At 34.7% G+C, this 27,577-nt stretch overlaps 1 protein-coding gene across 1 annotated transcript in view; it reads left to right on the forward strand.

Annotated features, from left to right (window-relative positions):
* LOC107074580 (uncharacterized) overlaps window positions 1–27,577 on the forward strand; it is a 384,592-nt gene that overhangs the window by 34,945 nt on the left and 322,070 nt on the right. Inside the window, exons 2-3 of the mRNA XM_015336134.2 lie at window positions 6,312–10,616; window positions 24,858–24,908. Coding sequence (XP_015191620.2) covers window positions 7,326–10,616; window positions 24,858–24,908 — 3,342 coding nt within the window. The 5' untranslated portion in view covers window positions 6,312–7,325. The remainder of the gene's footprint in view (window positions 1–6,311; window positions 10,617–24,857; window positions 24,909–27,577) is intronic.

Raw genomic sequence — 27,577 nt, forward strand, 5'->3', positions numbered from 1 at the left:
ATTAATACTAAAATAATTTTAGAGTCTCTATATAATTTTGGCTTAAGGGTGTAAGATATAATAAATCTAAAAGTTACTTATCATTTTCAAAGTATCTCTTTCGTCCTATCATGTAACAGGGTCGTTTCATTCGTGGATCTTGTTCTATCCTCAAAAGTTAGAAAGATCAGATACTAACCACACCGCAATGTCAATGATCTCGTAACAATAACACTTTTCCTACATTTATACTTATCGCTATAATACGACATCGTATATATATATACCTGTTAGCATGGAAACTGATAAAGAGAATAGAAACAAACATACATCTGCTGTGAAGTCGAAATAAAAATCAGCCTTGTCGTAAAGGTCGGAGGAGACTACGAACGATATCGTTATTATCAACGGACTTCTGTATACGGTCTGTAGAAACTCCAAAGGTTTGGAATTTTCGTTCCACTTTAGAGAATATGACGATCTGGTCGTGTTTTCTCTCTCTCTTTCTTTCTCTCTATCTCTCTCTTTCTCTCTATCACCTTTTCAGTCTCGAGAACGAAGGGTTACACACGTTTGCGATAGATAACGCACGAATATTAAACTCTCCCTATCGTGAAATTTCAATGATACCAGCAACGTCCAACCAACGAACAATAGTTCGTTTATCGATTTGTTGTAAATTTAAAATTCAATATAGGGAAATTTAAATCTGACAAGTTCCAGATGGCATCCTCCTTTCTCCCCTAAAGCGTCAATTTTTCGTCTCGTTTTACGAAGAATCGATTGGCAATTAATGCTCTACCTATTTCCTTCCATCTTTTCATCGAGTTTCCTCCTCTTTTTCTTCATTTTTTTTCCTTTTTACTTTTTTTCTCCCCCGTTCCTCTTATTTTGTAATCGATTTTAATCGATCTTCCTATCGTTCACAGCCATACGGAGAGTACCAGTTTAAACTCTTGGTCGCGCGCCAATCGGACCACTCCGGGATTCGATTAACCTCACGACGAAATATTACGACCCGATTAAATCGGATCTTTCCCGGAGGCTTTTAGTTCGTACTACGATCCTAGTGTCCTCTTGCGACATTTGATATGATTTTCCTCTCCGAACCCTCTTACTATACCCTTTATGATATACGATACTCTTTGAATCTATTTTCAACGTGTAACTATGAAACAAATTTCACGCGAGTAAAGTAATCCGTATTATATGTATTATATACATATACATATATAACATAAGTACTCGTAGTCTCTTTTCTGTTCAAAAGTGTCAGCTTAAAAATACAAATGTCAATGAGTAATAAAAGAACTTTCGAATGATATCGTTTTATTCTTTTATGCTAAAAGATTTCTTCTTTTTTTTCTTGTTTTATTTTATTTTTCACGATTTAACAAATGTCCAATAAGAAACGATTAATGTAGACGAGAAACGAACGAGAAAGAAAAATTAGCATAATTAATTTAAATGAAAAGTTTATTTATCCTTCGATTATTCACTCGAATACATCGTTATTTTATAACGTTATTTTTCCATCTCCAACATTTTCTTTCTTCCTGCTTTTATTCTTTAAATAAAAAAAGTATGTTTTTTTCTTCTTTCTGTTTTCATTTTCTGGATCAATACTTTCCGCTGTTCTGCTCGTATATTTAATTCAATGAACGTTTTATTTTGATCGATATAATAACTATTAAAAAGCGTCGCTCTCTCGTCGTGCATTAAATACGATCGAACACGTTATTTTACAAATTCATTGATATTTACGAGAAAACAAGTTTGCGTAAGCATTCTTTATTTCATTTTAATTAAATTTATATGAATATTTTGATATTATTATTATTATTATTATTATTATTATTATTATTATTATTATTATTTCTTCATTTACGACGATATTATACGTTGCATAAAATATACGGAGTGAATATTTTCGTAAACATAGGACGAGCAAACACAGATACACAAATACATTTGCGACAAATAATGGTATGAAACGATAGTGCTCTGAGATTTATAGAATTCTACGCAAGATAGGAAAGGTAGAATTCCATGACTTTGTAACAAGATCAATACGCGTTTTACCACGTAAGCACATCTTGGTCTTTGACAAGAAACAGGGAATAGCGTATCGTTTCGGTTGTTAAAACGTAATTAGCGAATGCTTTGGTGAAATGAGGAATGCAACAAAAACGTATCTAAATTATATCTATTATTTATGCGATCAACGAATATGCTGCTGAGGAAGAGAAAGAGAAAAAAAGTGAGAGAAAACCTAATCGATACGAACACGTTTAATCATTCTAAAAGTATCACTTATCCTAAACGAAATTGGAAAAACATTTTGAATATTTTTTTTTTCTTACGGAGAAAAATGTTCGCATACAAAAAGGTGACATTTTGAAATCGTACGAATAGAAAAGGGGTCGTGATGTTGCGAGACTAATAAAAGGTGACAAATAAAAATGAATGCTTGGTAGAGAAATGTGGACTGTAACAAATCGTCGAGGAGGAATCTTGGACGTAGAAAATATCTTTGTCTTTTGCTAAGTTCTCTTTCTATACCTGAGACATACATATTTATATACATACGATCTGTATATATGTATGTATAGAAATACAGTATGTCCTAAAGGTCACTTTATCGTACATTCTACATTCTACATTTTTTCTTTTCACAGGTAACTCGAGTGTCGATGTTTTTTTTAAACTCTTAATTAACCATCAGTACTTCACTAATTAATGGGTCGTTATACAGTTAGTGTACATCATATACCTGAAGATTGTGTTGTATTTTTAGAACTTCAAGTGTGTCCTTGCAAGACGAAGATACTTAACTCGGGTCGTCAAGAATTCTTTTTCTTCTGTGTTGTCTAATTCTGGTATCGTTATTGCACATGTCGTTAGATTACGGACAGATGCCGGATATAATCGGTGATAATCGTAAGAGTATTAAATAGTAATAAAAAAATTTATAACATAAAATGATAACTCTCATAATATTACAATTCTCTTAATAGATTGAGACTCATTTGTAAATTGATTTTTCTTGTGACATACCCTGTATATGTGTCTCTACCTCTTGTTCGATGTACGATTATATTTTCCATATTTGTTTTTCTTGTAGTGAGTTCGTTGGACGCGTAGATTTTACTTTGAATGGATTGACGATTGATATTGCAATGAGAAAGTAACGTTATGAAAGTGGAATTCTTTTTTTCTCTCTCTCTCTCTCTCTTTCTCTCTTTCTCTACTTCTGTCTGCAATGTTGGTGGTTGAGAAGCACGTGTATGAACTCGTTCCAGATTCCGAACGGAGAACGTATCACCCGTATACTCGATCAAAGCATTCTGTGGACGGTACGCTTAGCGTGTTTCCGTATAAGACTTGGAAATGTGAGTATATGTATGAACACGTTCAACATAGTACGTATGAACGATCATAAAACCGACCTGGTAGTCTTCCAACGAAATTTTCCGAGTTATCTTCGAGGAGTAGTTTCCTGATGGTTTATTGGTTCTCAACTCTCTCTCTCTCTCTCTCTCTCTTTCTCTTTCTATTTCTATCTCTTGTAACCTTTTATCTCATCCTTCCCTTCCCAAAGGCAAAACTTAACTTTCAAATAAATACGATTGGTCTATAAGTTTTGTAATTTCCTGTGATTATTTGTCTGTTTCTTCCAATTTTACTAGTTCCTGGTTACATCAAATTACGCTATGTAACGTTGATGAATCGAGAACAATTTTGGAGGACATGGAAACAATTCTTCTTTCTTTTTTTTTCTTTTGAGATCAAACTAATTTTTATTTTTTTTTCGACATATTATTAAAAAAACTTTTCAATTCAGTCTAACCGAGGGTGGGTTTATTTAATTAAATGTTCAATACTTGTTACGGTAAAACTTAATTGGAATAAATAATTTTTGAATTATATTTAATCTCTGCTTGCTTGCCTATGTTCGGTGGAAAATTGTACATATTAAAACTCACCGATTAACCTTTTAATCAAATTAATTTTATCCTCTCTACTTTCTTCTTTTTTCTCTCTCTCTCTTTCTATTTCGGATAAATAAATAAATAATGTTATTATTTATTTGTCAATTGCCATGCGCGTAAGTATTATACGTGCATTGTGTATAAAATGAAAAGAAAAATGAAAAAAAAAGAAATTTAAAAAAAATATGAAAATGGAACTAAAATACGTCAACATATAGAAGTAACTAAATAATTGTACACGTTAAATGGGTCAATCGGGTTTCTCGATTGTATTGACGAGATATTCTCCCTTGTTTGTAATTAATTGTATCGGGCAACGAACGAATTGCTTGAATGTGAAACGATCTCTAATCACATATGTATATATACATAACGTTTATAGATTTAAGTAAATATGGTTATCGAACATAAATGTTAATATTATCGATTCGTAGATTATACGAAAACAACTAATAATAATAATAATAATAATAATAATAATAATAATAATAATAATAATAATAATAATAATAATAGTAATAATAGCAATAATAATAATAATGGAAATATATAAAAAAAAATCACAGTAGGAAAAAGATTTTCATCGAGTAACCGTTCTAATAGAGAATAAGTGGATATTAATTCTTTTTTTCTGCGATATGGGGAGCACGTGCTCCAGTTGCCACACAGATAAATCCCGTTTTTACGAGCAGGATGTTGCAAAACTTACAGAGATATAACCGAGGGTTGCAACGTGAGTGGTGGTTAGAAACATAAAAATAAAAAAATATGAAAAAAAAGAAAGAAAAAAGTATTTTTACACACTTTGTCTCGTTTTATCTGTACCTCCTTTCTTCACCGAGAAGAGTTTTACGATAAAAAAAAAAAAAAGAAAAAAATTACGACATGAAGAAAACGAATCAAAGGACAGAGAAAACAGTTTGTTGTGTAGATAATAGCTCGTTCGTGACAAACGTTAAACGCGACGCTTCCACTGGATCGCACTTTAACTGTGCTACAGGAGAGTAGATTACGCATAAGAGATCAGTTCACGTGTTGCTAAACGGATTACCAACGATCTCTATCCGTAAATCCTGTGAAAATGTTAGCATGAATTTACTTATAGTACCTTACTAAGAAGTTGTTTTTAATTTAGAAAAATCGAGGGTTAGGTCGCCTATTTCATCTGTCGTAAAAAGTTAGCTGCGATGAAAAAAAATTATTACCAATATATGTATATTTCAGAGAACGTTGAAAACAATTCTCTTGTTTTCGATGAACAGGGATTGATCGTTTCTCCACTATCACGGTTTTTTCTAACTCGTATTCCCTCCTCCTCCTTTTTTTTACTCATCCGCTTTATATTATCTCTGTATCAACGGTGGATTGCCAACAATACTTTGATTGCTTCCAATTTCCAAAGAATTTTCCATTTTTTTACTATCTCGTACTACGTCAATACATCGGGTATAAAATATTGTCCTAAAAAAAAAAGTATAAAAAAATCCATTGACGTAGGTAACTGAAGTTAATTATTATGGTTTCACGTAGAACGAATTACCCTTCCACTACACTATGGAATTTTTCGATTGGTTCAATTTTTTTTTTTTTTAATATCGACTTGTATGGATTTTTGTTTGTATATAATTTTAAATGAACTTTCATAACTTCTATTGCATTGATTTCCCGTTCTAATTGTATCGAAAGAAACAAAACTTTTATTGCGTATTAGTTCGAGAATTTTAACGTAGAAATGAACGAATGGGTAGGGGGAAAACGAAGAGAATTTCAATAAATTCGACGAGTAAATGTTAATGGCGTATGATATATGTCACAGACCGTATAAGTAGTACGAAATGATTTGACTGTCGTTTTGAACGAACATACGAATGAACAAACTGTATAAACGTTAAAGTGGTCGAATATTTCTCTCTCTCTCTCTCTAAAAGTGAGCGTTTACGTCAGCGTAGAGCAGGCTTATGAGTATGTGTTCTACCAGAAAGCCATTACGGTGTTTAAGTGCAAAAAGATTACTCTCCAAATGTCGACAGTTTCGAGGTCGAACAGCCAGTTTATCGATTCGTCCAAATGCGAATATTTCGTCCTGTGTAAAACCACAGAAACACTAAATTTTCACGTTGCTTACCATTTAAATTTGAAACTTTTCGTGGTGCTTTTATAGTTTTGTTGAACTTTGATGCGTTTAAAACGGAAGCTCTACATATTGTGGTGACAATTTTTCCCAAACTTTTACCCATTTTATATATCGTATGCACGTTCGTTGGATTACCACGTTTCAAAAAGTGCGAGATGTGTAAGACGTCGCCGAGTCAGCCAAACGGAGATATTATATTTTTACAGATCGTCCTTGGGGAACTTGCATCAACGGCCACTGCTGAGGATATCAACTGTCAAAATTTACACGCTACCTTAGATATATTAAATATTTCAAACGGTCCTCGCGATTCGTAGAGATCAGTTGAATTTGAAGGATTTAAACGTTTAATCAAAAAAGTCTTGGCGATAAGATGGACAAAGAAATAAAAACATAACAAAAATAAGGATCAAAATTTCAAATTAAACTAACGAATTTTCGAAGAATTTACATCGATGTATCGATCAATCAAAATTCTCTTTCGATATTATTTACCTGATATAATATAAAATAATATAAATATATATATGACATTAATACGTATATTTAAATAAATATATATTCATAAACGTTATAAAAAGTGATGATCTATCTATTCAAACGAATAACAACGAGCTTATTAAGTTACTTTAAAAAAGAAGAAAGAAAAGCAAAAGAGGAAGAGAAAATCCTTGTAACGAGTATTAAAGGAATAAAAAATACGAGAAAAGGGAAAAAAAGCTCGATACGATTTTAAATTAAATAAACCAAAAAGAGTGATTCGTAAGCAATTACGAGATTTTAAGATTATTATACCAATTTGTCACTCGACACAGGGGGTGTAAAAAAGCAAGACGTCGACGACGAATATCATATTAAACGAAAGTTCTAGAAGGAAGAAAGAGAGGAAGAAAAATAAAGGACAAAAAATTTCGGAAAAAGAGATAGGAGAATCTTTCGGAGATTTTGATCGAAAATCAAGAAAACTGTTTCGATTAAGAAAAGAGGATATTCGGCGTCGTACCGAAAATATTATTAAAATTAAGTCAGGCGGGGTATCGACGTTTACATGCCTCGCACCGATCTTCTGACGTTTAGGTGGCACGAAAGATCGTCGCCGATTCGATTCGTCATCGACGTCTAAGTTTTCCGAGGAGGTGAGCGAAGAAGACGTCACGGTGTGTGGATTAGGGCGAATCCTCGGCTACATCGGCGGAAGACCGTCGGTGGGGGCCGCCGCTATGTCACAGTCTGGATCAGGAGGTCTAACCGGATCACAGGGTCAAAGTAATCAAAACGGACAGACGATGGAAAATCAACAGACAGATTGTAATCAAAATGGCCGGGCCAATCCACCGACGGATACAACGAAACAAGATCTTTCCAATGGTTTTGAAAATCGAACGTTGGAGTACGAAAGATTTTCACAAGAGAGAAATCAACAACAGGGACAAACGACTGTACAAAATCAAGATCAACAGCAGCAACAATCGCAACAGCAAGTTCAACTGCAGCAACCGCAACCGCAACAGCAGCAACAGCAGCAACAACAACAACAGCAACAACAACAAGATCAACAGACCGGACAATATCCATCTGGAAGAAGGCAATCGGTTGTAGGGTTACCGGAAGATAGACATCCTCAGACGGGTCAACTACCACCTCAGCAATATACCGTAGAAAAAACAAACGCTGATAGAGTCCAACACGTTTCTCAAACTAGCACTCAAACCGTCCCTGTACAAGCCCATCCTCAATTTGCCCCGGACTATGAGCAAAGTCAATACCCACAAATACGAGGTCAATTTGATGTTCGCTCCCAGATATATCCTCAACAAGCTCAGTACGCGGATAGAGCTGGTTACGTGACCAGAGACATTACGTATAGAGATCCAGCATTGTATGGTCAGAGCACGGTTGCCAATCCGATATTCGCGAGTCAAAGTCAGTACGTTACAGTCCAGCACGGAACACAAATACCTTCTCAGTCGGCCAGTCCACAGCCACCCTACTTTGCGAGCGTTGTAGTACCTCAACCACCTGGATATACACAATTTAGTAGTCAACCTCAATATCCATATAGTCAGTACCCTCAAACTGTTATGAATGCAGTGCCGTACAATCCCCACGCGGGCATCTATCAAGCTCAACAATTTGGCCAACAATCGCCCAATCCACAGAGATTCACTCAGGAGTTAAGTCAATATCAAACGCAACCGATTATTCAACCAATCGCTCAGAATGTAGCTCACGGAATAGCGATCTCTACGACTGAACGGCCAAGTCGTGGACCAAAACCGATGGTACCGCCTCGTGGAAATTCTAAGATCACACACGATACGGGCCATAGAAAATCAGCTAGCGTTGACGTACCGGCACTGCAAAAAGTTAAATACGAATCTCAAAATCCTCCCCAAGATCAGATTCATCGTAGCGAGGGTGCCATTATCGTACAAGGATCTCAAATCGCTGCAGGTGAGACGCAAGAAAGGAGATATTTAACTACGATAAACCAAAATCCTAGAACAAGACAGGATGGGCTATACGTTGACGCGAACGGAGACCAAACGGTTAGGGAAAAAGTCGTAGATAATATCACTACGGAATGTGGTTTATACGTTTCGAAATCGGAGCACAGAAAGTCCATATCCGTAGACGTTACTACGAGTTTTCAGAGACGCAACGATACCATCACTTTTACGTTCCCGGGCGATGGAAATCAAGATATGACCGTACAATCAAGAAAACCATCGACGGTTATTGAGCCAAAAAGAGTCGAGGGAACTCAAGTATTTCCACCAGATCAGAGAAGATTGGACGCTAGCTTGCGAGTCTCACCTATGGCGTTCGATGCGAGACAGGAAAATCGAAAAAGCGTGGCCACGGATAGAAAAGTAGATTGGGGTAACGTGAGCCCAAATCAAAGAGTTGTCATACCGCAAGAAACTAGACGATCAGATTATTTTGAAGAACATAGGCGATCACCGATGAATTTGGAAAGTAAGAGAGTGGAAGATGTGAGAAGATCGCCCATGCCTTTTGTGCCGATTCGTGATACTTCCGCCGATCGAGCAAATCAAAAAAGTCCTTCGTTTGTTAATCAAAATTTCGAAAAGACCAGGCAGGAACTTGCAATGTGGGCTGAACAAAGGCAACGTCAGGAATTAGAGAGGAGTATGATGCAAAATCAAATATTTTCTACTAGCCCGCGATCTCGTAATCAGTCAGAGGAAAGAAGAGAATCACGGTCATTGCATCCATCGGAAGAACGTAAAGAAACTAGAATGTCGCAGTCGGCTTTTCAACCTTTGCCGAATATCAGTCAAAGTACTATAATGGAACAGCGTCGTCATTTGCGACATGTAAGTGCGGATCTAACGAAACATATGGAATTGTCTCGAAAAGATTTCGACGATCAACCGATCAGTGGTTCCGTAGCTAATCTTGGGCCAGGTACTGCCAGTACCGTATCGTCGCAGAGAGCCAGTCCAAATCTTTGTCATCAATATCCGGCATTGAGTGAAGCTAAATTAGACACGAAGACCGTACTGACAGTAGTCACCGATTTCGGAGACTCTAATTCCAACAAGCAAAGCGATCAAGTCGATCACATAATACACAGTCACAGAAAGAGTCACAATATATCGTCGAGTTTGTTAACACACAGCAAGAGTCAAACGGAATGCTTGCAGAGTCAGCTAGATTCCCAATGCGAAAAATCGGATTCACTTCAAGTTCAACAACAACAACAACAATTACACAATCAGCAAAGTCTCGATTTAATTTCGGAAAAACTAAGTCAATTCGAGCGCCAACAAAGCGACCTACAAGCCAAACTACAATGTCTACAGAATCAAAATCAGATTTTAGATAAGGTAGCCCAATTTCAGCATCAGCAGAGCGACTTGCAGGCACGATTGCAAAGTTTGCAAACGCAGAATCAAATCGGTAGCGATAAGATTCAACGACAGGCTACAGAAATTCAACAGCACGCCATTGGAAATGACGTACACCAAGTACAAATGAGTCCTTTGTGTAATCATCAAGACCATTTGGACAAGACAACCTCATTGTCACAGAACCAACATCAGGCAGTACATAGTCACCATCACAGTTTATTGACCACCACATATCCGCAAAGCTCGAGCCTTCAAGCTTGCCCGTCGTCCGTTTGTGAGAAACTATCTCCGCGTATCCAACACGACGTCAATGATCCGAATTCCATTCAAATACCTAACATGTCGCAGATGCCACTTCCTTGTCTCCCCCAGTTCGATCGTGCAGACACGTCGCGCGGTTCGTTCTCGCAGTTTCATCGACTTCAGTGTCAAATCGACAGTCACGACAGTGCATCTGCGACATCGGCCAGCGGAATTGTTGGCAGTACCGTTGGAGTTAGTGGAAATGTCGGTAGTAGTGTTGGTGGTGGTGGTTGTGCCACTACGACGAGCACCTTTACTGGGACTCTCAAGAAAGTTCCTCCGGAGAAGCCACCCAGACAGTCCTTGACCGTGCAGTCTCCGGAAGCAGAGGTAATATAAAAAAAAAAGAAAAAAAAATACGAACACAGAGAGCATGCTTCCTTCGGATAGTTACAGATTTACTCCGCTCCAATTTGATAGTAAACTTATTTTTTTATTTACCAAAAACCTTTGCATTTAAGATAGGTTCCTTTCAGAAAAATAACTCAAATTTATTTTACTAGTTTGTGCTATCGATCAAATTTTACTCGAAATAATGAAAAACAAAAAATAGAAGCATCTTTTTGTCGAGAATGTTGAACGGAATACCTTAAGAAAGCTTTTTTTTTTCTTATATTTTCTTTTTACATACCATTCCAGATTATTTCAACATAAAAGTACAAAAAAAAAAAGAAAAAAAAATGCCAAAGAGAAGGCCGCGTCGTTCGTTGCGTGCTGCTAGACGGAGATCTTCGTTCAACATTTTTCCTGGCAGCAGCAGTCGAGTGGAATGAACTCGTTAGATATCAGACACGATGTTGTCTTTGAAAACTTCGTTACGAACCCTGTGTATCTTTCACTTTACTTTCAAACCAGACCGACTCTTCGCATCTCGAGTCTGTCGCGCCTATAAAACGAGATGAACAGGAAGGGCGGGGGGGAGGAGGCGTTGGAGGGAGTTGGTCCGACTACTCACTCGCTTGCTTGCTCTCTCGTTCTACGTGTTTCGAATCGAAAATGGCAGATTTTGCGACGATACGATCGCCCGCTATACTTATTTTACTTCACTTTCCTATAATTTTCTTTAACTCGATCGATATAAGGATTAATATACCGTAAATGTTACCCTTGGTTATAGGACCATTTTTGAAAATTATTTCATTAATTAAATATGAGCCTTGTTATTTGAACGAGAGAACGAAAAACTAATTTGCTTTTAAACAAAAATATCCGATGAACAAAATAAAATAAGAAGGAAAGAAAAAAAGGAAAAATAAAACATAATAAAAATAAAAAAAAGGAAACAAATTCCTCGATACGGACGTTGTACGAATATCATATAAATTTCTTTGCAAATATTCCTTCGTTCGGTGCACTCTGTAATTCGATATTACTGAAAGAACGTTGAATATGGTAAAAAGCTCGTCGTTCCGAAGTTTGATATTCGCGTTAGATCAAAATTGATTTATTTCTGGGCAACAGATCTCGCTCGTTCACCTTCGCATACATTGATGTTACTAACGTCAGCTTTAAAGCATCCCTACCTTATAAAGTATCCATAACTCGAAGGAATGCAAATAACGTGTGGGAACTTTTCACGAGTACTCTCTCTCTCTCTCTCTCTTTCTCTCTTTTTCTGCTCGTACATACGTCCCTGAGTTTTCGCTTTTGTTGTTTCTAGCAAAATTGGGTTAGCACAGCGACTCTTTCTATCTCTTTCCTTCTCTCCCTCTTTCTCGTATATGAAAAGCTCCGACGTTTACCTTGCCGATAAAGCAAATATCCCCCCGCCATTTCGTACCTTCCTTCCATGCCGGACAATAGAAGAGTAAAGAGAATTCACATTTCCGACCATGGTGCTATCTTACGTAACTAATGTAGGACCGTTTCTAAGCTAAATCATGGGCCCCCGAGCTTCGCTTCCATTCATTCGAAGAACAATGAACGTAAATGCTTATTTGCCGTTCTCATTTACTCGCGTCGTAAGTGGAAACGAATACAAACGATCGTCCTAGTGACGTTACGAATTATTTTCATTTCGACGGAATTAAAATGGATTCCCTTCGATTATTGGGTCAATATTATTTTAGATGAATTAAATTTATTTTAACTTGATCACACACACCCACACACATATAATGTTATTTCTTTCTTTTATTTTTTTAAATTATTCTACATTCATATTCTATTATATCTTTCATTTCCTTTTTCTTATATTACTTCAGGTTCTTGCATTTCTCATTAAATCCGTTCAATATTTTCTGTATTAAATCAATTTTACTTTAATCATGCTATTTCGTTTTTTTTTCTTTTTCTTTTTCTTTTTTCCAAATTATCCGATACGTATCCTGTTTATTCTTTCATTTCCTCTTAATTACTTCAGCTTCTTGCATTTCTCATTAAATCCTTCAAGTATCTCCAATATTTCGAACTTGAGAACGTATTAAAATAACAAATGTTCCACATGAACATATTCATTTCTCGATCCAGCTGAGAGATGAGCAACGGGCGCGAGCCACCCTTTTCAAAACACGTTTCTCCCATTTAGAGGAGTTCGTTACGGTTTTCCTTCCTTTTTTTTCTCCACTCCTTCTCTCTCTCTCTCTCGTTTTCTCAGTTGATGCTGGTTACTATTATTATCCTCGTTACCAAACTTTGGACTTTCGAAATGAATTCCCCCTTGTATCAACCATTTCGATGATACTCACTTTTTAATCAATGCGTGTTTTGGGAATATGATGAATACGTATGCTTTAATTAAATATATTGATGATTTGTGTATAGATACACTGGGACTATAACATGACAAAAACAAAAAAATAAAATAAAATAAAGAAAGAACTAAAAAAGTTTAATGATAATAAGCATGCATTGCATTTTTTTCCCGAACGTAGAGGAACATTAATATTCGAACCACAAACCAGATTGGGATGTATTTACAACGAAATCATTTTCTTGCAGTGGACGCCACCGAGCTTACGAAGCTTAGCTTTCACGAGGCAAGCTTTAGGGCAAAACAGAAATTCTCTTACTCTCGTTACGCATTACGAACTCGAGTTAGAAGCTAATTCGTGTTCTTGCGAAGGACCGAATTACCGTGGAAACCTGACTGAAAAGTTTTTAGTACTTCTTTTCTCCGCGGAACAAAGAATTTCGTAGGACTTTGTAATCCCTCGTAAATTTGATTTTTCTTTCTTTCTACTAGACTTTTTTTTCCTTTCTCTCTTTATATATCTCTATATTTTCTCTCTCTCTCTCTCTCTCTCTCTCTCTCTCTCTCTCTCTCAAGTTATATATATATATATATATATATATATATATATATATATATATATATATATATATATATATAACTTGCTTATTTTTCTTTCTCTGTTCTTACTTTTTCTATTATATTTCATTCATACTTTGTCGCGCGAAACAGGATAGTTTTGATCATTTTCAGTCTTATTTTATATAATATTATACTTTATAAATTATACCACAGCATTTTATGGCTTTCTCCAACTTTCGCAATTTTCTAGTTACTCTCGTATTCTACTCTTTCTAAACGTTAGCCGACAAAATTGAAACTAACGGCAGAGAATAGTATTACGTTTCAACGGCATAACCTTCCCTAAAGTATATCGTTCGGTAAATTGAACCTGCTACGCCTATGATTCTAGATCACGTCGTAAGAAATAATAGTAAAAATTTATTCTCTGTTATCATGTTTCGAAAATTCAGTTTTAAAAGTGTCTTGTATATACCCTTGTATAATAGAGTTTCATTATTCGTTCCTACGTTCGTACCTTGTTTGGGTTGGTTGGTTGGTTGGTTGGTTGGTTGGTTGGTTGGTTGGTTGGTTGGTTGGTTGGTTGGTTGGTTGGTTGGTTTGAATCTTTTAATTTTTCGTTCGAGAAAAAAGATATTTCATTTGATTTCAATGGCATTCAAAATGAGTACTCACGATGAGCATAGATTAGACTTTAAAGTTTTGTTGGAAAAATAAAAAAATAAAGCTTCCTCTGAATACACGACCAAGCTCGGAGATAACGAAGAATAAAATAACTTTAAACTAGTGGGGAAAAATGAAAGAAAAAATTATACGTAATAAAGAAAGGTAAATTATTGTTCTGTCAATTGTTCCAGTTCATTATTTTTAGTAGCGTAATTAAAATTAAAGTCCCTTTTTTAACGTAATTATTATTATCATAAATTATTATTAAATTATAACGCGTTATAATTAACGTGATAATTTATATACATAATTAAAATAATTAAATAATAATATTTAACTGTATATATAATAACGAATATAATTTAAAATAAACACTTCTAGTAAAAATAATACACGCGTATATAATTTGTTTTTATTTTTATCAAAACGTATGAATATCGTTTCGACAAAGTTAAAGTATACCTCGATAGATTGCTATGTACATTGAAATGAAAAAAAACAAACAAATTTTAAAACAGATTTCCATAACCATTTACATAGATGAACGAGAAATAAAATTAAGCAAAGAGATAGGAAAAAATGAAATCGCGTTGGGAAATCGCTGACGTAAAGTTAATAAAAAAAATAAAAAAAAATAGAAACTATGAAACAACAGCGATGTAATGTTCGTAACTCATCGTTGTTATTAGCAACGTCGAGAAATATGAAATAAAGTGATGAATCAAAAGAATCGCGAGTCACATTTTTACACTTCTGTAAACGACGAGAACGTATATAGATATATCTGTAATAATTTTTCAAACAAAGCATTTTCACTTAAAGAACAGGATATCGCAATAAAAATCCGAGCATGCAATTTCCGCTATTGGATGTGTTGTATTATTTTTCGAACATTGGAACGTATCAAATGGTTAAATAATAGAAAGGTTATTTCTGTTCTGTTTAATTCCCGAGGGTACGTTTCACTTTGAATCGAAAAGAACAATAAAGCTTTGATAATATATATTATTATTATTTAAAATATAAATGCAATTTTCTAGAATCTCGATAATAATTAAACGTTGATATACCGTGACTCATTAATATGCATTTCGCGATCAAGTATATCAACCATGATGATCAAACCTAATCGAAAGAATTATTTTTTAACGAACGCATTTAATACATCCTATAGAAGAGAACTAGAAAGGAAGGAATGATTCAATAAATAAAATTGCTTGTTTGAAATGAAAAAAAAGTATCATTTTAATTTACCACACAGTACTCATCTCGATGTTCAACGTTGAATAATGTTTTCTTTTGAAATAAGGGAAACGACTCTTCTATTATCTGGCAGAAGTCGGATACTAGATAGTTTGCATTAGTTAAGGCATTTATGAAAAGAGAAGGTTTGCCCTGGAGAATTATGAAAAGGGAAAGGACGAGAATGCAAGAATATGGAAGACGTTAAAAACTCGTATTTTTTTATTCTCTGAACGTGTAAATAATCAGAAAGTTTTTGAAATTTCACCGATAGAGAGAAGCTCGGTGGGTCAAGAAATAAACTTTTAAGCTAAACTTTCAAATCAATTTTGAAAGAAAACATACACGCTCTTTTGTAATGTTTAAAAAACTTTGCCGTGTATTCGATGGTGAAGTCTCTTAGGATTTTTCTACGACGTGGTCATTGTAAAACTATTGCAGTCATCTTGCTTTTATATCACTTGACGTACTTGACAAACGTCTATACATATATAGAAACAAATACGTATATAAATGTAAAGAGAAATTTAGATCTTGAGGTGAAACGTTAAACACGAGAATAGTTTCAGGTCGGTGGTTTTTTCAAAATTTTTCATAAACCGTATGGGATACTCGGGTAAAAATTGCAAATAGATTTTTATTATTTTGATATGCCTTAAGGTATTGCATACACGTACGTTAATATTTCACGCAGTTGTGTACTTTTCCGGATGTCAGATACGCTAGCATTTCCAGCAGTTCATATATATTCAAGCACATTCCTCATATCACATAATTTCCTTTTTTTTTATTATTCCCGCATCGTTATTTATATCCGACATCTTTCGTATCGTGTAGATGAAAAATTGATGTCCCTTCAACGAATGAATGAACGAACGAACGGACGAACGAACGAACGGACGAACGAACGAACGAACGGACGAACGAACGAACGGACGAACGAACGAACGAATGGTATTCGCGGTAAAACTTCATTACAAGCAAAATCAACGACCACGGCTACCACCACCCTGATTTCATACTCTCTTCCGTTATCACCAAATGCGTTTCCATAGAGCATTGTACTACACAACTTTATCGATAACCGTTTTATATGCTGCAAAATTTGATATGACAAAATGAAAAGTACGTAAGAACGTTGGAAGTTAAAAGAAAAAAAAAGTAAGAAAAAGAAACGAAAAGTAGAAACAAAACGATGAGATACGAGGTGGTGGTTTCATTGAGATAGAAAAATAATGCCTCTCTTTCTACGACGTACGATACTTTTCAAAGGGAAAATATAGTAGATAAAAGAACGGCAAACACGTGTAGTTCATATATAGATTTTACGTATTAATATTTATTTTAATAAACAACACAATATTCTCCTCTGTCCAATAAGAAATTAACGATATTTCCATGAACAGTGAAAAAAAAAATATATTAATTATATTAAAATAAACGCGAGTGAAAAGTTATCTATGTAATGCAAATATTCGAAGATTATTTACGAGTTTAATAAAGTTAAAACAAAAAAAGAGAAACAGAAAAATAAGGCGTAATTATAATATAATAAAATAATAATATAATAAAGGCGTAATAAAAATTTAAAAAAAAAAAATAATAATAAAATAATTTCTTCAAAGCTGAAATTATTCCGAGTATTTTTGAGCCACGCATTTTGTAATTTAGCTGGATAGCAGGCCGTTTTTCATAGGGTTGCGCTCTGGGAAATCGGTAGATTCAACAGGAGAAACGAGAAGCGCAACGAAAACGCTAATTACAATCACGCGACCACGATTCGAAGAGAAGTGCGGTGGTGGCCTAGTGTGCACCCCCCATCGTTGCTTTCCATTCCCACTTTCTACTACTACTACTACAACTACTGCCACAGTGTTACAAACAGCACCACCCCCTAGCCTCACTCCCGTTTGCTCAACATCATTGCCTACACCGATACCCTGTGTCCTCTGTCCTAGTTCTCCCACGATTCTACTCTAACGCGAGTTTCCTGCTTCCCGAAATAGATCGACCGGGATTAAAATTTTATCAGACGCGTTTTAACGAACGATGGATGTCGGCGGCATCATTCCCGTACGGGAGAATCATTTTCGCACCTCGTACTAAACGATTTTTGTGTTTACGTTACATCGTTATCGGTTCTTCTTTTCACCTCTTACTTCGTACGTTTTCAATGACCACAACGATAAGTGAATGATAGACGGATTTCCTACTTCGGACATGCGAATTAAACCCTTTTTGCGGATGCATTTTTAATATTTCGAAATTTGCATTATAACGTAATCATACGAAGCTGACCATTTGAATGATGCAAAATAATTGTAAATAATTTTCGGAAATTTTAACTTCGTGAATTATTAATGAATATCCGTTTGATTAATTGATAACACAAATGGAAAATTATATATATTTTACAACAACGTTCGGAATGATCGTCTTTGTATTAAATGTAAGTATTCAAAATCAAAGGATTCTCAAATGATTTTATTATAACCTTACTTTGAATTGTAAATTTTGCGCTGTATATAGTTGATCATATTGAGAAGAGAAAAATCCATAATAATGAGATCAGAAAAATTTGAAAAGTAAACATTTTGATCCAAAATTTCCATAAAGAATATTTTACAAAGCCTAATCGATGATTTTACTGCATGTAAAACTACTCGATCATGCTGAAGAATCCAATACCTGTTTTCATAATATTATCCGCGTGGTAAAAATCTTTTATTCAAAATATGTTACTGCGGGAAAAAACTTCAAAATTCTTTGGAAAAAGTTTGACGTGAAATAATCATGGAAGTGTGCGTGTATTATCGAAGTTTCTAAAAGTAACATCGTCAAAAGCTTTGAAAAACATCAAGACCCTCGCATTCAAAGTAAGCATAACAAACGTGTGTTTGTGAAAATATAGTTTTCCATTTGTTTGATTAAATAACAAAAACAAATAATTAAAATTCGTTTGTAAATCGCGAAATGAAAAACTCTAGAAATTCTCATCAGTTATTTTTGAACTATCCTGCGTTCGTACTTTTACAAAGTTTCTTATTTGTAATTAAAATTTATTATTTTTAATATAAAATTTTTAAGCGTACATCATTTTTATCTTGCATGCTTCTAAAAGCTCTCGTCCAAGTTATACTTATGCGTCAGAAAATACAGTAGTTGAAAAGAGTTAATGTAATTTAATAATTATAATAATATATATATAACTTTCCAGCTTAATTACAATATTTTTTCTTTTCAACAAGATTGAACCAGTTTACGTACAAAAGTGCGGCCGCTTATTATTCATTACATTAATCAATCGATAATGAAGAATCCCTAGTTTCCGATAATATATTATTCGTTGTTGTATTATTATTTTCACATATTACATTTATTCGTTAATTTTGAATTCCATTTGTTAATAATAATGAATAAGAATCCTTTTATTATGAAAATGTACAAAAGCGACCTTTTTTATTTTTATCCGACACATAGAGCTTTATTTTTAATGAAACTTTTTCAACGAAACCGAACTATTGCATATATGGGGATTGAAATATGAATAAGATTTATTAAAATAGAGAATAAAGAATATAATGGAACATATATGTTCATTGTATCGGAAGAACCTTGAGAAAGAGATCGATGAAAATGGCACTATCCTTCACGAATACAATACCCTGTATCATTCATATAGCAAAAAACACCATGTTGGGTATTTTATGAGACTTGGTGGCAGTTCCTTCACGTACATACTACGACAGTTTTCATGGTTGATCTTTTACACATGTCCAAGGTGGGTTTGAACCCTAGAAAAATCTGTGACGTCTATTAGGTGGACGATAGGTGTCAGGAGAGTCAGTGTTGGTGTTTTTTTTTCGAAACGAATAGTTAAAAGTGTGCAGTAGAAACAGCTGACTAGGACACGTAATGTCGGTCAAACGGTAATTTATTATTTTCGAACATTGCCCTTTGGTTCTCAGAAAAAACTTTTGTGTTTTTGTGTTGTCACAAAGTTGTGTTATTGAACATAAGATTATTATTGGTTATCCGCATTGATTGATAGTCCAGTTTGATGAACTCAAATTTCATCAAAAGACACACTGCAATATTAAAATCTTACTCGATACATTTCTACGCAACATTTTAGGTTTATTTTAAAAATAAATATCATTGAATTAAAAAATATAAACATTTTTTCTAATTGAAATATGAAATAAACGATGTATTATGGAAAAAAGTTAAAAAAAAGACCAAGAGAAAACAAAATTTTCTACAGTACAAATTGTGTTGTACTAGCTTTTAAATATATCGTAATTCGAGGAATCGAGACATCGAAGACGATCGAGTTCTCTATGTAAAGTGGAATTCTCATTTCCTTTATACGTACGTGACCTAGTCGTTACTGGATTTTCAATGGCGTGTTCCCAATCTCGTGCAGTTCTCGTGGCACGTTTCGTTCCGACGGATTGATTTGTTTTCAATGCGAGTTTTCTTTTTCTCCATCTGTCACCCTTTTTTTTCCTTTGGCTCAAAGCCGAATTAATTGTCGTGCCGATCTTTAAAAAAAAAAAAAAACTTTCGTTCAGGGCCGACCGTTTTCTCTTCTCCTGGTCACGATCCTGCAAAAGAGAGTATCTTTTTATTTATTTCAGGAATTTCGAGAAGAAATTTCTAGTAACGGGTACCATTCGATAAAACTCTAACCGTATTGTCGTTAATTATTATTAATTCGTACATTTTTTAACGACCAAACGTTTTTTTGAAAAAAAAAGAAGAGAGAGAATAAAAATCACAAATTATTTCCTCTCTGCCTTTTTCGAAAAAAAAAAAGACAAAAGGGAACATAATTTTTCGGTCGATAAAACTTTCAAAGTCAGAAATAAGTCAGACGAAAGAGGAAAAAAAGTTGACGTCTAGAAGAAGGTACTACTCCTTTGTTATATAACCTAGTCTTCTTTTTCCCCCCTTAAAGACTCGAAGGAACGGAATTCTATAGCAATTTTTGTTGTTCCATTCCTGTAGAAGAAGTAATACGTAGCGGTCGACTTGCTTTTTGCAGTTTTTTCCGAAAGAACGAACTATCAAGCAAGCAGGCAGTCAGGCAGGCAGGCATGCAAGCAACACCGGATCTTGGCGTTTAAAAGACGAGAAAAGAAGAAGAGTGTCTCGAAGAAAGATTGACAAAAAAGAATGGGAAAAGAGAAAGAAGGTGTAGGAAGGAATGAGAAAAGACGGATGGACGGACAGAAAGTTTGAAAGAAAAAGAGAAAGAGAGAAAATAAAGCTCGAAGGAGAAGAAGAAGAAGAAGTAGTAGTAGAGAATGGTTGCATCTGCAATTATGGTTGAAATAGGGAACCGCGTTGTTGCTTTACAATATTATCCTTATCCTAACGCTTTTTAGTAGTAACTCAATGGAAAACTTGAAGTAATTACAATCAGTGGCAAGGGATTAAGCCCCCCCCCCCGACGAGTCTTAAGACCGAATTTTGTAATGAGCAAGGAGAGAAGCTCGCAAGCAAGCACGGCCGAGCATCGAAACAGGAAAACGCCAAAGTTCAATTAAACTTTTGCCTATATAGTCGAAGTTTCCGTTAAGTCTTACGAAAATTATTGGCCCTTTCCAAGGGACTGGTAGGTAGTGGGTAGGTTGGTAGGTAGGTGAGTAGGTATGTGTCTAAAGAAGAAGAAGAAGAAAAGAAAAAAAAAGAAATAGAAAAGAAATAAAAACAAAACAGATAAAAGGAAAGAGAAATAAATAGAAAAATTCCAGCCCTTATCCTCACGATAAGCTAACTCGTTTCTGGATAAAACGAGAGTGAGAGAGAAAGAGAGAGAAATTATATCTCGAAACGTCCGGGAAAATTAATTAGCGATCGGTAACGAGGATACCGTGCTCTGAGATCGACTCGACGTTCAGAGTGGGTCGTTCCAATTTGCATCTAGATCGTGCGAGGACATCCCTGTTAATGCTCAAAATTGTTCCGCGAGAGTCCCTCCACGATGTTGGTTTAAATAGATTCCTAAAAGCGTTCTCCTCGAACTTAAGTAAAACCACTTGACTCTTTTTTTTCTTTTTCCTTATTTCTTTTACAAAATTACGTTTATCGTCGCAAACGGTTCCCGAATCCTTAGTTGGAATACGATCGTACCCCCACCCCCATCACCAACACCATTGCCAACGTTCTAGTTAACATTAACTTTTATCGAGTTTACGGGTATCCGCCTTGCTTTAACTGACATTTACCATAACGACCGTTTGAATTACGTGGTCGATTTCTTCCTTTAACGATAACGACTAACGTTGCTTCCTTTTTCCGAGACATATTCTTCCTTTTTACTTCCTATTTGTATTCGTATTCGCGCGTTTCTTAACCTTATTTTCTCTATTAAGTCGTGAATTTGGGTATACCATTGGTAAATAAATTTTTTGAATATTTGAAATTACTATTGTTCCCACAACTTAGATTGTAAATTAAGTTAACTCTTTGAGTGCTGAATACTCTTAGCTGAAGTGTTTTCTAGAGATGAAATAGTTTATTATTAGTGCGACTGTTTCCGTTGATTAATATTATTAATCAGATTTTATAATAAATTATATTTAATAATTCTATAAAGTTATTTCGTCTCTTGTATAATTTTCATTTGACAAAACTCAAAATAATAATCAACATAATAATCCTAGCAACTTTTACTAAATGAATATATTCATAGCACTTAGAGGGTTAAGAAACTAATCCACATAAAAAATAATCATTTCGTCTAATGTCAAATTATATTAACGTGAAACTTTATTATTGATTAATAACAACGTGTGATATAATAATTATACTACCGATACAAACGATTTCTTATATAATTATTAGATTGCAAAACTTAACTTACAGTACGGGTAGGATCGACAATTATCATCGAATCTCGGTTATATAATTAATATGCAATTAACTGCAGATATCACTGACGTTGCCTCGATCATTTTAATTCCTGTTATTAATAATCGATCAACGAAACACTCGATAGCACAACTCAATACAAATAAATATATGCTTGGTTAATAATCGAGCTGACACATATACATATGTACGTATGTAATTCGGTTATAACGACGACTATCGCTAACTATATATAGTATTTTTCAATAGGATTTGTCAAATATTTAAAATACCTAATTAATGTGAATACCAATATCGTTATTGTCCGAATCACGAACAATTTATTGAAATGTGGAAAATATTTGCATATATTATTAACGAATATTGATCTATATTAAATAAGAAGAAAAAAATAGACTTTTATTATTAATAATAATTATCATAAGTCATATAGTACGAATGATAACCCAGTTATTGTAGAAATATCGTTTACTTTTTGCCTACGACGCAACATGTTGGTAAACAAAAAAAAAACGATGGGAAATATATGAAACCAATATTTCGAGGTGACCATGTCACTATTTGGTTTTTGACTTCCGACGAAAAATATTTTCTCATCGATGGTCGTGCATGTCACCAGTTACGTGTTGTTCCATAAGCAAATTCTTCGAGTAAACTAGGAACTATATTGTGAAATAAAAAAGATGAGATAATACAACAACAAAAATATATACATATATATATAAAATAACTCTCTGACCAGTCTTTTCTCCTTCATGTTATTATTACTTACTTTATAAAAGAACGTGTAACGTACAACAGTAAATATGACTTTAATTAATTGATATGTAAATAATAAATGAGTACTACGTAAACAGGTATATGAAAACGCAATCCGTGATATTATGATCGATGAGAGTCACACATATATATATTTTACACGTACATTTCTATAAAATATATACTCGATCCAATAAATTCGCCAAATCGTAACATTTTCCGGTATATTTCCATCTCGAAATCGAAACTCGAGTTTACTTGACACGAAAGACTATTCGGCTAGCATAACTAGATGAGATATATCGGTCATGAAAAATATTATAATAACAAAGATAACAACGACGACGACGACGAAGACGACAACGACAAACACAGAGACGAATACAAAGATAACTAACTGGTTCAGGGATGTGAAATCCTATTGGAGAAGTACTGTTCACGTTTGTGCGTGACACAATCTCAGTAATTGCTACTAATTGCTAGACGCAATTATTCGGAATTAATTGAGATAAACCGCTTAATTATCACTTCTAAGCATTTCTCTCGAACACTCCCCTCTCTGTCTGTCTGCTTTTCTCCCCTCCCTAACCCTTACCCCCTGCAAACCTACTCACTCTTATTGCATCTTGCTCGACACAACTTGCTTGGCCAGCTTCTCTGCTTCTCAATTTATCTAGCTCGTTTATTTTACCTGACCCAGAAACTCCGCACTAGCGAAAATCCATTTCCATAATACTAAAGTCAAAATTCCTACTTATCCCCATATAACATGTTATACCGTTAATTATGACATCTTCATTTTCAATATCTGCTTATCGTTCATGAATCTAAATATATTTTACATGATTATAGTTTAATTTAATGACACCCTATAGAGACCACGGCTGAAATATATATTTCCAATCTTCTTTAATTATCTGGGAAAATTCTTATTTTCATTTCGTCGTTATTAATGTAGCCGAATGAGAAATAAATAAAGAAAAAAGAAAAAGAGAAAAGTAAAAAAAGTTCGAATGTAAAAGTTTTTTCCTCTCACTAGAAAATTTCTTTCAAACCATTTATTTCATTTTTTCTTTATTTGTATTCCCGATTTTTTGCCTATAGTTTTTTCCATTTCGTTCGTATATTATTGAAGCAGAAACCGATAGAGTAATTAAAATTTATACACCCGCAAGAATGATAACAACCAGTTACGATAGTGAATGATTCAATGGCATCGAGTAAATTTATCGTTTTATCGTTCGTACAAACGATGGTTCAAACTGAAACCAAGCAAAGTGACACTGACGTTCACTGTCTTTCCAAGAGATTTATATATTCCATCAGAAAAGGATTCGAAGTATCCATCATTGACTGTCGAAATTGAATTCATGGAAGATTACGAGATCAAACGTCCATTTGCCTTTAGAATTTCATTCTATCTCTGTCCAACCTTTCATAAGTATGATATGTAATCATCCCTGCGCATTCGGAGATTAAAAACAAAGCAACATTCTAAAACAAAATGGCGATTAGTAGTTTAGTTTCTCTCTACCTTACCATTTCAATGTTCAGTCGCTCTATAATCCCGTTAACCAAATAGGTAGAATGGTAATGTACATCTACACACCCACGTACACACATATATACGTACCTAAGAGCTTTTCATTAAGCTCCGCTACAAACACAATACGATCCTATTATCTCTCTCTCTCTCTCTCTCTCTTTCTCTTTGAAATCTCTATTAATTATTTTCTACTGAAACATGCCATTTTCTTTTGTCGTTGTTACAGAGTAATAGGAGCCAACCAGCGATCGGACTAAAACAGACACCAAAAGCACGGGTAAGTAAGCATTATTCCTTTTTTTTATCTTCTTAACTACTACGAACTATTACGTTTCTTGTCACATCGTAGTCCTCGTTGTCTTTAGATAGTTGTGGTAACAAAAAGTACATTCAAATAAGGGGAGGGTTCCAAAACAACATTGAAGAACGTCATTAACCATAATAGTTCGCTGAAGATCGTTAAGACTTTCGATCGAACGTGGACCCATGCAATTGGAGTTCTTCAAAAGTCGTTTACCTTTTTCTTATTCGCATAGGCTATGGAATTGTAAACGACGACGTGGAAACCTTTTCCACCCTCGTGCCGCGATTCGCCCTACATCATCCCCTTTTAGCCTGATTTTTGTCTTCTACTCCGATAATATTGCCATTTGTATGCGACTATCCGAGCGTGTACTCGACGAAAAGTAGACCTATATTTTTATGGTCCTCGACTTTACTAGCGTACGATTGTGAAATTTTTCGAGCGCGTAATAGGTAGCACTTAAATGGCTCCTGCTGCAAAATCTCTACCTACCGGTAGGATTATAAAACTATTTTAGAAATACAAACGTACCCTTTTTCGCGTTCGGGGAAAAACGCAACGAGCGACCTAGCTCAACCTTGATTCGTTAACGACCTCGAAAACGTCAACGGTTTTTTCTACTCGTTTTTTTTCAAGATAAATGCGAACACACAAGAATTAGGATCATAGAACCGCGTAAACTATTGGTAAAGTTGTGTTTTTTTTTGTGAGAAATTTTTCCTTTTCTTTTTCGTTAATCGATAAATAATACTGCAACTTCGCTTTTCTTTCTTTTTTGTTACCCCTCGTTTTTACATATTCGGCTAGGCTTGATCGATTTTACAGTGCAGACAATTAGCGAGTAATAAATTATCGGGTTACCCCTGTGTTGTTTCGTACTAGTTAATTAGGAAAGAAAAAAAAAGAAAAAAAACCAAAAACGCGCTAGAGGATTCAAATCACGATAGATTTTTTTCGAGCGTCATTTCGTAGGAAATCGATCATCGAGGCGAGTGGATCATAAATTTAACGCTTCACAAAGTTACACAAAATTTATCCGAGTGTATCACGGTCGACGAGAGGAGGTGTGGGGGGTGGAGTGGGGTGTGGTGTATTGTACAGAAAACGTGCTTGCTACGAACAAAGCTACTAAATGACATACTCGCGTGTTCCAATGTGTAACCCGTGTTGCCGTGTTACGTGAAAGCACAGACTCGAGTTTAATCCCCACTGGGCCTACTTTTTTTTCACGAGACAGACAGAGAATAGGAGGAGAGAAACAAAAAGAGACTGCTGTATGGAATGTATCCCTCTTGCCGTGGGAAAAATTACCAAAAGTGAGAGAAACGGGGCGAAAGGGAGAATGGCAGGAATAGGAGGAGGAGAAGAAGAAGAAGAATGGAAGACGGAGACAGAAAAAGAGGAATAAAAAGAAAAATCATTCTCCTTACCGGAGCAACAACCGTGCTCAATGATTACCGACCTCGTCTGCTTGAATTGTATAATTTTAAAAAATCATCGCATATTTATGCATGCATGCAACGTATGCACGTACGTACGTACGTACGTTAAAGTTTTCTATAATACCATTTCCATGATATCAAATTGAAATACAACAAACTTCTCTATACGCGTACTCAGAGAAAATCTCATGAAAATAGAAACTGTGAAACTAAATGTTTGAACATTAATGAGATTTCTAAGACGTTTCGACGTAAGGCAATACTATCGTAATTTGTATACACGTAGTAGAGAATATATTCACAGTTACGTCACAGTTCACTCCTTTTATCCTCTGACGAACTCTCCGATAGTTTCTCTCTCGGAGGCAAATGAAATTTGAAGGGCCGAAGGCCGGAAGTAGAACGAGAGAGCGAGCAATCGAGATGGCAGCTACTTCGGGACGACCTAAAATCGTGCGAAGCAATTTCGTGAGATTACTTCTCGCTGTGACACGTTGGAAAAGCTATCCTCTTCTTGGAAAAGAGCTTTTAAAAAGGACGATGGTACCCGTATCTTCTTCTTCTTCTTCTTTTTTACTATTTCTTTTCCGAACAGGACATGATTTTTTCTCTTCTTCTCTCTCTCTCTCTTTTTTATTTTCTTTCTGCGTTTCTTTTTGCAACAAAAAATCTCAACACGTTTGATCTCTCTGATTTTTTCCTCCTCCTCCTATCTTTTCCCTCCTTCCCTCTTTTCTTTTTTAACATGTCAAAAGCAAACGTAAACCTTTAGTAAGGATTAATATAAAAATTCGTAGCTTAGAAAAGAAAAGTAGAGATGAATAAAGAGAAAAAAGAGAGAAAGAGAAAAGATAAAGTAATAGAGTAGGAAATGAAAGAGCATCTCTTGATATAATATTTTTCTAGATTAAATAAACTATCGATCGATAGATAATAATCAACCAATAAGAACTACAGAAGCTTAATTAAGATGCTGTTGAAGTATTATAAAAGTACGTTATTAAATATTGACTTTAGTTAGACAAGATGTTCCTTTATCGACAAAGATTGATCAAAAATATTATCTTAAAATTGAATAGATCGTTACGTTTATTAACTTGAATTTCTTTTTCTTCTTTTAATCGTACGAAAACACGTAATTACGGTAAAATGTTTTAAAGAGAAAAAGAGAGAAAGACAAAAACGTTAAAGTTGGGGTGT

The sequence above is a fragment of the Polistes dominula genome, unplaced genomic scaffold (genome assembly GCF_049000335.1).
Source record: "Polistes dominula isolate Pdom_NZ unplaced genomic scaffold, Pdom_raw_medaka contig_82, whole genome shotgun sequence".
Lineage (NCBI taxonomy): Eukaryota > Metazoa > Arthropoda > Insecta > Hymenoptera > Vespidae > Polistes > Polistes dominula.